The 12996-nt window shown below is 49.7% G+C and overlaps 1 protein-coding gene across 3 annotated transcripts in view; it reads left to right on the top strand.

Annotated features, from left to right (window-relative positions):
• LOC125635158 (C-type lectin domain family 4 member F-like) overlaps window positions 1–11083 on the top strand; it is a 45164-nt gene extending 34081 nt beyond the window's left edge. For all 3 annotated transcript variants that reach the window (XM_048846467.2, XM_048846469.2, XM_048846470.2), the window contains exons 3-8: window positions 2871–2975; window positions 4790–4897; window positions 5272–5355; window positions 7437–7588; window positions 8099–8205; window positions 9943–11083. In XM_048846467.2, the coding sequence (XP_048702424.2) occupies window positions 2871–2975; window positions 4790–4897; window positions 5272–5355; window positions 7437–7588; window positions 8099–8205; window positions 9943–10096 (710 nt within the window). In that variant the 3' untranslated portion in view covers window positions 10097–11083. The remainder of the gene's footprint in view (window positions 1–2870; window positions 2976–4789; window positions 4898–5271; window positions 5356–7436; window positions 7589–8098; window positions 8206–9942) is intronic.
• The last annotated feature ends 1913 nt before the right edge of the window (window positions 11084–12996 follow it).

Genomic DNA, 12996 nt, shown 5'->3' with positions numbered 1-12996 from the left:
ATGCACACACACACACACACAGCAAAACTTCATAACTCCACATACAATAACAGCACATACAATCCAACAGGATATTAATGTTCAACAGATCAAGCCTTTTAAAATGATACTTCTCAAGACATAGTTTGTACAAAATGTATCATAAATATATCACCATGGTAGATGTGGGGGTGCCAGGGTACTGCTTTGGAGCACTGAGTGCCACATACGGGAACTCCGCAACCTCCGTTGGACACCTATTCCGGAGCTTAAATACCCTTAGAGTTAGAAAGTTTTTCTCAATATCTAACCTACATCTCCCTTGCTGCAAACTAAGCTGATCACTTCTTGTTCTATCTTCAGTGGATATGGAGAACTTATCACCATCCTCTTTATAACAGCCTTTAACATATTTGAAGACTGTTATCAGCTCCCCCTTCAGCCTTCTCTTCTCTAGATTAAAAAAGCCCAATTCTTTCAACCTTTCTTCATCAGTCAGTATAGCAGGATGACCATGTATATAGTGACCCCTCCTGGCCAGGGATGTCTCTGCAGGCTCCTCACCACTGAGTTTTTTTCTTATAAGGGCCCTTTAAGAATTTACAGGGGCTTTCTCTGATTAATAACGCTCTTACATGGGGCTAGTTTAGTACAGAACCAGTTTACAACAACCCAGAGTCCTAAACGAAAGCCAGTTCCAACCACACAAAGTCCTTGTGTTTTCTCTTGCCCCCAGGGCTCTTCTTCAGGCCCAGTCTGATCTCCCAGGCAGCTCGCCCAGCACTCCCTTGCTGGGACTCTGACATTCAGTCTCAAACACAGTCAGGGTTTCCTGCACCCCAACTGCCTCCCACTCACTGAGCTATACCCTCCACGCTCTGTGGTGCCGTGGTCCTGCAGCACCCCTTTTTCTCCCTGAAGTATCCTTCAGCATAGCTGCAGCTCCTTGTGCTTCCCTCTTTTCCTGCTCTTTGTAGAGAACTGCCTTATCCCCCTCAGGTGGGGCTCATTCCGTATTAGGGTTGGCTTAGCCCCAGGCTCTCCAGCTGGCAGGGCAAGGCACCCTGTTACAGTCAGGTTTTCTCTTATCATTTTTGTTTTCCTCTGGACTCTCTCCAATTTGTCCACATCTTTCTTAAAGTGCGGTGCCCAGAATTGGACACAAGCCTCCGGAGGAGGCCTCACCAGTGCTGAGCAGAGTGGGACAATTACCTCCTGTGTCTTACGTATGACATTCCTGTTAATACAACTCAGAATGACATTTGTCTTTTTCGCAACTGCATCATGTTCTTGACTCATATTCAATTTGTGATCCTCTATAAGCCCCAGATCCTTGTCAGCTGTACGGCTGCCTAACCACTCCCCCCCTCCCATTTTGTGTTTGTCACATTTTTCCTTTCTAAGTGTAGTACTCCACACTTATCTTTATTGAATTTCATCTTATTGATTTCAGACCAATTCTCCAATTTGTCAAGATCATTTTGAACTCTAATCCTGTCCTCCAAAGTTCTTGCAACCCCTCCCACTTTGGCGTCATCTGCAAATTTTATAAGCATGCTCTCCATCCAAGTCGTTAATGAAAATATTGAATAGTACCAAACTCAGAACAGACCCTTGTGGGACCCTACTGGATACATCCTCCTGGTTTGACAGTGAACCATTGATAACTATTCTTTGAGAATGGTCTTTTAACCAATTGGGCACGCACCTTATAGTAATTTCATCTACACCACATTTCCCTAGTTTGCTTAGGTTGGATATTAGGAAAAACTTTTTCACTAGGAGGGTGGTGAAACACTGGAATGTGTTATCTAGGGAGGTGGTGGAATTTCCTTCCTTAGATATTTTTAAAGTAAGGCTTGACAGAGCCCTGGCTGGGATGATTTAGTTGGGGATTGGTCCGGCTTTGAGCAGGGGGTTGGACTAGATGACCTCCTGAGGTCCCTTCCAACCCTGATATTCTATGATTCTATGATTCTATGAATATCATGTTGGACTGTGTCAAAAGCCTCAATAAAGTCCAGATATATCACATCTACTTCTTCCCTGCTATCCACTAGTAAGAAACTCAAGGAGCTAGTCTATTTAGCTTATGAAAGAGCGGTTAAAGGATGGCTTGATCACAGTTTATAAGTACCTTCTTGGGGAACCCAAATTTAATAATACAGAGTTCTTCAGTTTAGCAGACAAAGGCATAACAGTGGTTATGTCTTTGTCAACCTTTTTTCAGTTGTGGACTCCTAAAAATATTGAATGAAGGTGCAAACCCCTTTGGAAATCTTAGATATAGTCTGTGGACCCCCAGGAATGTGTGGACCACAGGTTGAAAACCACTGTTTTGTGGTAACAACAACCTTTCATCGATGTCTTAGACATAGTCTGCAGAGCCCCAGGGATCCACAGACCATAGGTTGAAAACCACTAGTACAACACAATCCCGTGGCTGCAAGTTGAAGCTAGACAAATTCAGACTAGAAATGAGGCACAAATTTTTAGCAGTGAGGGTACTTAATCATTGGAACAACTTATCAAAGGCTGTGGTGGATTCCCCATCACTGGAAATTTAAAAATCAAGACTGGATGTTTTTCCGAAAGGTACACTCTACATCAACCACAGCTATTGAACTTGAAGTAGGAATTATCTCAGGGCAGTCCTTTGTCCTGTGTTATGCAGGACATCAGACTAGATGATCACCGTGGTACCTCTGGACTAGAAATCTATGAATCTATGAATTTCTAATTTACACAACCACTTAATAAATTTAAATATTTATAAGACTCTGTGTGTGTGTATTCTTTTTATTGTATTAGTATATGATTTTATCTTTATTATAATTAATAGCATTTCAGCCCTTGCAATGCAGCTGTAACATTTCCTCTTCTCCTTCAAGGAAGACTACCTGAGACATCTCAGAAGAGAGAGGTCATCATCCGTGCTGTACTTATGCTGCTGAGTCTTTCCCTCAGTGCTTCTTTTGTTACTATGACCATTATGTGTAAGTTCAACTATAGCTATAAACTCAACATTTATGTGAGTTTTGGGGGGTGGAGGTGGGAGGAGGGTAGCAAAAAACTGTTAAGTGTTGAAGGCTGGAATGCCATTGCCTCGGTAATACTGTTCAGGCTGCTTGAGCCGTTCCAGCTGCTCAGTTCTTCTGTTCTTGGAGCTCCAGTGTTATCAGCACTAGCAGAGAGTGCAGCCTGCTAATTCAACAGACCTTGATGTTACTCATAAAGAAAGACCACTGGCACAGTTCGCTGACAAAGGCACTCGGCCAGGTTTATTGCCCTCAAGGCACATTCCTAGTGTCCCCAAGGAGCTACAGATACACTAACACATGAGTCCCCCATTGCAAGGAATGGCTCAGTCAGCAGTGGGAATTTCTGCTGTCTCCTCGGCCACACACAGGACTAAGGCGAGGTACCCTGACATTTATAGTCTGAGACAAACAATTTATCTACCCACCTTATGTGTCTCATGACACCTGCTTGTTACCTTGCTCCAGATGTCATGGGCAAAACATCCCTCTTCCTCATTTCTGTCAAACCCTCTTATCTTGTGCTAGGTCAGGATGTATCTGGGCTGATCTTTTGGAATGTGTTCACATACATACCCAGTATCTGTTGCTTCTTAGGAGTGCCTGTGTTTTAGCAAGGCAGTGCCCTTGCCAAGTTCATATATCGGACAGTGAACGTGTAAGCATCTGCTTTCATACATGGCTTGACTTTGCTGACTATGGTTCAGACCTTAGCTCTTACACCAGGCCCAGTGCTCCAGGCTCGCTCACTCTCTGACAAAAAACATCCATTTAATGATAGGGTTTTTTAATATTTAACTATGTTACAAAAAGAACTTGAAGGTTGCAAGTAGGACCATTCAAAAGTCAGAAAATTCCAAAATTAAATTAGTCCCAAAAACTCTTAAGTCTTCCCCCATACTTTGACATTGGTTACAAATAGTTTATAAGTACAGGATCACATTCTCTTTGTTCTGCTGGCTCCTTGTCTCATCCAGTGTGAAGGCTGGACAGTGTGCAGGAAATGAGGAATTTGTTCAATATGTATTTTTGTCCTCTCTCGCCCTTGAGGGGATGCCTGCCTAATTTATTACACATCCCTCACTCATTCAGTGACAGCAGTGTCCATTCAGATATATACCATGGTAATTGCCAATAGAATTTGACCAAAAATAAGGCATAGATCCATACATTTCAGCCCAAAACATGAAAGCTAACAAACGCCTAATCAACTGAAAAGATCCTTTAGAATGGAAATATTGAGGAATTGTAATTATGCCACGTGCCCTATGTCACTCTGTATTCAAACTACAATATATGGAAGGAAGATTTAGGAAAATACCACAGAGTGATCCAGGCTTCCTGCAGCATCAGCATAGACATTCTCTGGCGTGTTCTATGCAGGAGGGCAGACTAGCTGATCTTATGATCTCTTCTGGCTTTAAAATCTATTAATCTAAGCTTGCGGCGTCTCCTTCAGATGATTTAGTTAAACAGGTGTAATGTCTGTGTGTGAACACTCTTATTTCAGCATGAGTGTGTTACACTGAAATTGACTTTAAGTGAATCAGTCTGAGGCATTCAGAAACTAAACTATGAGGCTCCCCACAAGGAAGTTGCACCCGTTTAACCAAATCGGTTTATAAACCAATTTAATTTTCTCATGTAGACAAACTCTTAGCACCCACCGGCGTGGGGGAGGGCATTGCAATCCAATTTCTTCTTTCTCCTCTGAAGACAGGGGGCAAAGTGTCGACTCTCCAGTTATTTCTCCCTCCTGTCATCTCTTGTAGATCACCAGGAGCTCAGGAAGAAACACCAAGTTGCAGAAGCGATTCAGAGAATCAAAGACTTTTTGAAGCTTGGCAATGCATCTTACTCACCAGCCCTGGAACAAAATGGCAAGTATTATTATTATATTAGAAAGTATTAGAATCTTGTCTGCTGGCTTTTCCTACTGATCCCCGTACTCACACTGAGCAGTGCCTTACTCCATGTGTTGTCCCATTCGTTCCAGCGGGGCGTGAAGATGGCACCCCATGCATAGGTGGGTATTTTACTGCATTTATCTACACTTTGTGTCACTTCAGGGTATTTGCTGGACTGTGAGTCAGGCCTGGGTCCGTTCAGACCTAGTATGCCTGGAGCTTACAACTACGGACACAAGACATCCTAAACCCTCAGAATATCATCTGAGATCCTGGGGTGGGCAATTGCTAACGCTTGGACCTACACCGCATGGCAGTGCCCCTTTAACTATTTTAATGGGTTTTAGGCTCATTACTGGACACGCTGCAGCTGTTAATGGGCCCTTTGGAGGAAGTCGGTACCTCCCGTGCCACAATGCGGAAGCAGTACAGTAAGTAACGGGAGCAAATGCTGCAGGGAATCTAACTACCAGTGGGACAGGCATTAAAGTAAGGGGGTGGGGGAGGGTGAAAGAGGGCAGCCAACCCATCTCTTCCTCTCCTGGGCTTGTGGGGAGCTCAGTCTGAACCACTGGTCAGTGTTTGTTACGTGCCCCTGCTCCGTGCCCGATCCACGGAGGGTGTGAGCCTGTCTCAGTTCCAGCTACGGGGTCTGGCTCTCCAGCTCAAGCTGTAGTGACTCGTGCTTCCCGCCCTGGAGGCTCCTGGCTCATTCCCCTACGGCGGTCGTCACATCGGCTTTGCAGAAACTATAATGCAGCTTGAACGTGGGTTACCTTCCCCAGGTGATTTCCACAAGGCTGGAGGCGGGAGGAAGACATGGCACCCCACAGTTCAGCCTGGCTATACCCCCTTCTCCTACACAGCCCCTGGACTGTGGAGAGAGAGTGCCCCATGTCTGGGGTGGGGAGGGGGAACGGTGCCATGGAGTTCGTGGTTCTACCTGCAAAGGGGGAGATCTGTACTTGGAGGGCCCTTCCACATGCAGGCTGGAGAGGGGTACAATTAGGGTTGCCAGGTGTCCAGTTTTCGACTGGAACTCCAGGTCGAAAAGAGACCCCAGCGGCTCCGACGACCAGGTGTTAAAAGTCCAGCCGGCGGCACAGCAGGGCTAAGGCAGGTTCCCTGCCTGCTGTGGCTCTGTGTGGCTCCTGGAATCAGGGGCATGTCCCCCCTCTGGGTCCTGTGTGTAGGAGCAGCCAGGGGGCTCTGCACGCTACCCCTACCCCAAGCGTCAGCTCTGCAGTTCCCATTGGCCAGCAGCCACGGCCAATGGGAGCTGCGGGGGTGGTGCCTGCGGATGGGGCAGTGCGCAGAGCTGCCTGGCTGCGCCTCCGCATAGGAGCCAGAGTGGGGACATGCCACTGCTTCCAGGAGCTGCTTGAGGTATGCGCCGTCTGAAGCCTGGACCCCTGACCCCTCCTGCACCCTGGACCCCTCATTTCTGGCCCAACCGCAGAATCTGCAGCCCCCAGCCCAGAGCCCGTACCTCCTCCCATACCCCAACCCCCTGCCTCAGACCGGAGCCCCCTCTCTTACTCTGAACCCCTCAGCTCCACCTCCCAGCCGGGAGCCCGCTCCTACACCCCAAACTCCTCATCCCTGGCCCCCCTCCAGAGCTCTCACCCCCATCCAGAACCCTCACCGCCTCTCACATCCCAACCCACTGCCTCAGCCCGGAGCCCCCTCCCACACCCTGAACTCCTAATTTCAGGTCCTACCCTGGAGCCCTCACCCCTCCCGCACCCCAACCCCCTGAACCAGCCTGGTGAAAATGAGAGAATCAGAGAGGGTGGGGAGAGCAAATGACATAGGGAGGAGGGATGGAGTGAGCGGGGGAGACCTCACAGAAGAGGCGGAGCATGGGCGGGGCCTCGGAGGAGGGGCAGGGTAGGGGACAGGGCAAGGGTCTTTGGTTTTGTTTGAGTAGAAAGTTGGAAACTTTAGGCACCATCTGTCCCATAAAAAGACACTCATGGTGTGTATTCTTCTGGTAAAAGAACAAGTGGGACCTGTGCTACGGGGCTAAAATTAGCAATGTAGATGTTTGGGCTCGGGCTGGAGCCTGGCCTCTGAAACCCAGTGAGCAGAGAAGGTCTTGAAGCCCAGGCTCCAGCCAAGCCCCAAATGTCTACACTGCTACTTTTAGCCCCGCAGCACAAGCCCCAGGACCCCAAGACTGTTAACCCAGGGTCTGATGCTCGCTGCGGCATGGTTTGGGGTTTTTTTGCTGTATAGATGTCCCCTTAGAGACACTCCACACCATGGAACCATTGGTGCAATCAATGGGGGCCTTCAGGTGAAGAGATCTTTGCAGTAAACGGGAAGGAGCTGCTGTCAGGGCTTGCTCTGTGCTGAAAGAATCATGGCTTAGAAGTTCCCTGAATCTGTAGCTGTCGAGAGGCAGAGGGTTGGGGGAAAAGCAGCTCCAGAAATCCTGACCTCTCTGTGTATTTCCCAGGAGAGTGTAGCACCTTTGTACTGCGCTTCTGACCTCAGTCTCTGCTCCTAGGTGACGTGCTGACAAAGCTCTCCAGCGGCTGGAGATTTAACGGTGGGAACCTCTATTACTTCTCACGAGAGACAAAGTCCTGGGAGGAGGCCGAGCGGTTCTGTGTGTCTCAGGACTCGCACCTGAGCTCCATTGTCACGGAGGCAGAGCAGGTGAGAGCAGTAACTTCACAGCGGCCTGAAGGATGATTGAATCACCTCCCAATCACCTGTGATATCTCCGCCCCATGCCACAAGCCATCGGGGATGGAGCCAGAGTCCACCACTTCCCAGGCTTTCCAGTCCCCTCCCCAAAGGAGACTCAGAGGGAAGCTGGTTCCCACTTTGTTGTACTTCTGTAGCACCTTTCTGTGCCACAAATGGAGACTCTGCCCTGTACTTCTCTCCTCCAGCCCAGCCCCTTCTTCACAGAGAGCTCCAGGGAGCTCCTAGAGCCAGGACTTGAACTGGGAGCATAAGCCCCTGTCCGGCATGCGGACATCAGTGGAGTTACTCCTGATTTACACCAGTCAGATGGGAACTGGGCCCTTCACTTACCAATCAAATACAGCAGAAGACTTTCCATGTAACACCTATTAACCCCCGGCAGCCGTGGCTGGATTACTATCATATTGCTCAGGGTCCTGTGGGTGAAATGTAAGCAATATAAGTTGTGTTTTGCAGAAATATCTTGTCAATGCAACCTGGGGAACACATCGCTGGATTGGACTCACTGACAAAGGGACAGAAGGCAACTGGCGCTGGGTGGATGGTGCCGAATACGCAGGAGGGTAAAGTTTGAAATGAATCATTATGCTGCTGCCACGTATTAATTATCTAGGAAACGGCTACGGATGCTCCTGCCTATAGGGGATCAGCGTCAATGCTCAGGCCTGTGCTCAGCAGAGCCAGCTGAAGAAAGAAAAGGGAAGATTTCACGAACATTTTCAAAAGAAATGACTTACCCATTCTTTAATGAAAGCTTTGTTCTTTCTCCAAAGAGAAATAGTTTGTTTTGGGTGGGTTGGTTTTCATTGCTTTCCAAATGATTTGTAGATATTGTTCCTTAGGAGAAGGTGCATTTTAACCCAGTTCAGGTACTTCTATGGCCCCCTTTTACCATGCCTCACAACCTTTAATTGGCCAAGCTTGTAAAGGCCATATACTCAAGGGGGGCCAGGTCTATGCTACAGACCAAGTGTGAAAAATCCACACCCCTGAGTGACAGAGTTATACCAGCTTCACCCCCCCGTGTACACAGCACGATCGTAACGCCGATAGAACCCAGTTGTCAGCAGCCAGGATCAAACCTGGGACCTCTGCAGCTTAGTGCAGGAGCCTCTATTGCATGAGCTAAAAGACACCTCTCTCTTAGCCAAGGCTGTAGCAGCCTCATTGAGCTCTAGCTGGTCTGGCTGCCACTACAGGGGGACAGAGCGCCAGCCCAAGCAGGCTTGGGTTACACTGTCGACGGGAGAGCTTCTCCCAACGACGTAGCTGCCGCCTCTCCGGCAGGTGGATTAACTCCGCCGATGGGAGATGCTCTCCTGCCCGCGTAGGCAGCATCTTCCCGAGGACGCTGCAGCTTCGCTGTGATAGTGCGGTACGTGAAGACGAGTCCTGATGTCGTTACTGTGTTTGCCTGGAGTGCACTAACTATTGAACACTAGCCATCGATTCCAGCATTAATGGCCAGAATCCTGTTGATTTGTGGGGAATCAGCACTCCACAGAGGGAAAGGGGGGCACATGGAGCCCCTGCCATCTGTTTAGCATACAGCCCCAGCTTCCATTCATTGATCAAACAGTTGGTTGATGGTGCATTAGTGCCTTCCAGCATAGCAGTAACCCTACTCAGCCTCCCAATCGAGCTGGATGTGTTGACACCCTGAGTGACCTATCGCCCAGGCAGATAATACTGGTGGTGGGACTGGGAGGAGGCGGATAAGGACGGGAAATGGTCACTTGCACACAGCCGCTGGCATGGGCAGGAATGGGGAAACTCTAGTATGGGAGCAAGGGGAAATGGGGGCACACAGACCCCCTGGTTGGGGGAGATTGTGGGACCTTTGTAGGGGGGAAGGGGAGCATGAGGGGAAAGAGAGGACTGGGGGTGCACCTCGAGCCTCTGCCATGGTGGAGAGAATGGGGGACCTGCTATGTGCGGAAAGAGGAAAGGGAGTGTACAGCGCCTCTGCATGGGTGTGAGAATAGGGGACCCTGCTATGGAGGAAGGGGGCCCACACACAGCCCTGGTAGGAGGGGAGAGCATATGGGGACCCTGGGGAATGGGGCCCCAGAGAGACCCTGGCGTGTGGGGGACGTGAATCCCTGAAGTAGAGGGCGATGAGATGGTGGCAGACAAGGAGCTGGGGGGGCGGGGGGAATGGAGCTGCCAAAGGAGCCCTGGGGTGGGCAATGAGCTCTTCCTGCAGAAGCTCTGAAATGTGCAACCCCCCAAGTAAAAAAAAATCTTTGTAAATGAAGTCCAGTCCATTCAATCAACAGGAAATTTCATTTTATTTCTAGGTTCTGGGCTACAGGTCAGCCAGACAACTGGAATCAGAGCATAGACAGGACAGAGGACTGTGTGTTCCTAGACTCATTCCAAAGCGGTTTTTGGAACAATGTCAGCTGCACTTTCCTGGAAAGGTGGATTTGTAAGAAGGTCGCTGCGCTGTGACGTGGCAGGTCTGAACACAGTGGAGCATACTGTCCCCGCCCTGGCTAGAAGAGCAGACAGGAAACAGCATGTCCTATTGCAACACAGTGGCAAAAAGAAAACTAGGCTGAGATAGATGCAGTGCTGCCAGCTCCCACAATTTCATCACAAACCCTGTAATATTTTTGGGAGGGGCAGGAGGAGAGGCCGACCCAGAAGTTTTGAAGACTTGCGGGTGGCAGCACCGTAGTGATCCCTGCGGGATCAGGTCTACGTAGGTCGGCCATTCAAACGTTCCCAGAATACCGGACGTTCCGATACTTCCAGGAATGGCGTGGGCCGGCCCCCGCTGGTGTGACCTTACATACACGATGCATGTGAGGTCACACCACATAGGGAGCACCATTTTGCAGAGCACACCCTCCTTTCCCGCCCATGCCAGCACAATCTTGCACGCACGGTGTTCAGAATGGCATCCCCCATCTAATACAGGACAAAACCACGCCCAGTTTTGTCTCAGTACCGGATGGGGGACAAACCATCCAAAAAGATGACTGTCCGGTTCAAAATGGACAAGTGGCCTCCCAAAGTCCAAGGAGGGGTTTCATCCCTCTCTTGGTCCAAAGCTGGAAAAAAATAGATTCAACTGGTTTGTGTGACAGCAACAGCCAAGCCACCGTAAAATCCTGGCCTCTTAATGCCAATAAATATCAAAGCTGCAAAGAGTCCTGTGGCACCTTGTAGACTAACAGACGTACTGGAGCGTGAGCTTTGGTGGGTGAATCCCCACTTCGTCGGATGCATGTGTTTGTTTAGTCTGGGAATATTTTTGCATGCATCCGACGACGTGGGTGTTCACCCACCAAAGCTCATGCTCCAATACGGCTGTTAGTCGAGAAAGTGCCACAGGACTCTTTGCCACTTTTACCGATCCAGACTAACACGGCTCCCCCTCTGATACTAAATATCAAAACATCCCTAGATAATAGAATAAAAATATTCTACTCTGTTGTGTTTTCCTTTCTTATCATAATGAGTTTTGTCTTCCTTTTTCTCCCCATTCTCTAACTATTTCAAGTTATTTTTTTCTCTAAAATGTCCTCTCCTAATTCAAGATTTTTTCCTGGTTTCTTCTTTTTCCCTTATCCATCTTCGGTTTCTTAACAATAAGTGCTGCAGCAGGCAGGCAGAGTTGTAGGGGACTGGTCTATAATCATTATGCTAAGATGCCAGCATTACATACTGAGGCTCTAAGGATTGTGCGCTAGCTCGCCACCCCTTCCCCCAAGACCCCCCTCCCACCCTGCCTCTTCCCCCGCCTCCCCTGCCCCGTTCTGTACCCCAAGCCTCTTCCTGTCCAGTTCTGCCCCCTCCCCTGATTGCACCCCTTTCTTGCTCCTCCCCTGCCCGTGTATCCTGCATGCTATTAGAGGGCTTATTCCTTCACCCACTTACTTCCCTGGTCCTTCTCGCATGAACAGAGAGCAACAATACCCGAAGTCCAAAGGTGCAAACAATTCGATGTTTATTGGGGTGAACTTCCAGCAAGCATGATTCCAGTTTCCTTCCCTTAGTGTCCCTCTTCCCAGCTCTGACACCACAGAGCCTTACACCTGTATCCCTGTTCCCATTCCTGCCCTTAGCCAAACATGATTCCAATTTCCCCACCCCCATTCCCTGTTCCCATTTCCCTCTTTAGCAAAACATGATTCCAATTTCCCCACCCCATTCCCTGTTCCCATTCCCCCCCCCGCACCCACCCACTTCCTGACTGACTGCAGACTATATAGTAAAACTTGAGTTCTGCTTTGCTATACCTTAACCAATCATTTTCCTGAAATTTAACTAACCAATTGTCACGGAGTCCCTGGGCGATGCTCTGGAACTGCTCCCCATGAAGCCAGTCAGGACTCTGGGGCAGTCGCCTTTCTGTGAGCAGCCTGTCTGCAGGACACGCAGCTCACACAGCTTCCACCTTCCTGGGTCTGACCTCGGAGCATTCAGCATCCTCTGCCCCTCCGTGCGCTTCCCACAGCGAGTCCGCTCAGGCGGGGCTCCTGGGGAAGCCAGAGGGTCCTGCACCCCAAGTTCGCAGTCAGATGTGACTCTCAGCCAGCCAGTAAAACAGAAGGTTTATTAGACGACAGGAACATGGTCTAAACCAGAGCTTGCAGGTGCAGAGAACGGGACCCCTCAGCTGGGTCCATTTTGGGGGGGCAGTGAGCCAGACAACCACGTCTGCACTTCACTCCATGTCCCAGCCAGCCCCAAACTGAAAACCCCCTCCAGCCCCTCCTCCTCTGGGCTTTGTTCCTTTCCCGGGCCAGGTGGTCACCTGATTCCTTTGTTCTCCAACCCTTCAGCTCTCACCTTGCAGGGGGGGAAGGGTCCAGGCCATCAGTTGCCAGGAAACAGGGTGTCGGCCATTCTCTGTGTCCAGACTCCTGCACACACCTGCCCTCTAGGGCTCTGCAATGATCATACACCCTTACTCCACCCCCTAGATACTTAAGAACTGCCTAGGGGAAACTGAGGCACCCCCACACTATTCAGAGGAAACATTAAGAACAGTCCCACTTCGTCACATCTCTCCCCCCTTCGAGATCGAACTGAGCGGGGTCACTTTAGCCGGTGACCTGGGGAAGTTCGAAGCCACCAATGTTCCCATGGATGCCCCAGCATCTCTCCCATTCCTTGGTAGGAGTTACACCAGGCCCTTCCAGTTTCACGCCCTCCCTTAGGTCAGGGGTGGTCGATAGCACTCGCAGGCCGCATGTGGGAAGGTTTATGCAGCCCATGCCCTTTGGCCACCCCAAGAATGTCTCCCCATTGACCATCACCTTCTGCTCCCACTGGAGGTCCGGGGGGCCTGGCCCCAGGAAACTCCACACAGACATATAGGTTGGGGTCAGGAGTGGGAG

This window comes from Caretta caretta, chromosome 4, assembly GCF_965140235.1.
Source record: "Caretta caretta isolate rCarCar2 chromosome 4, rCarCar1.hap1, whole genome shotgun sequence".
Classification (NCBI taxonomy): Eukaryota; Metazoa; Chordata; order Testudines; family Cheloniidae; genus Caretta; species Caretta caretta.
Note: the sequence above shows the minus strand (reverse complement) of the source record. Positions and strands in the feature narration are given on the sequence as shown.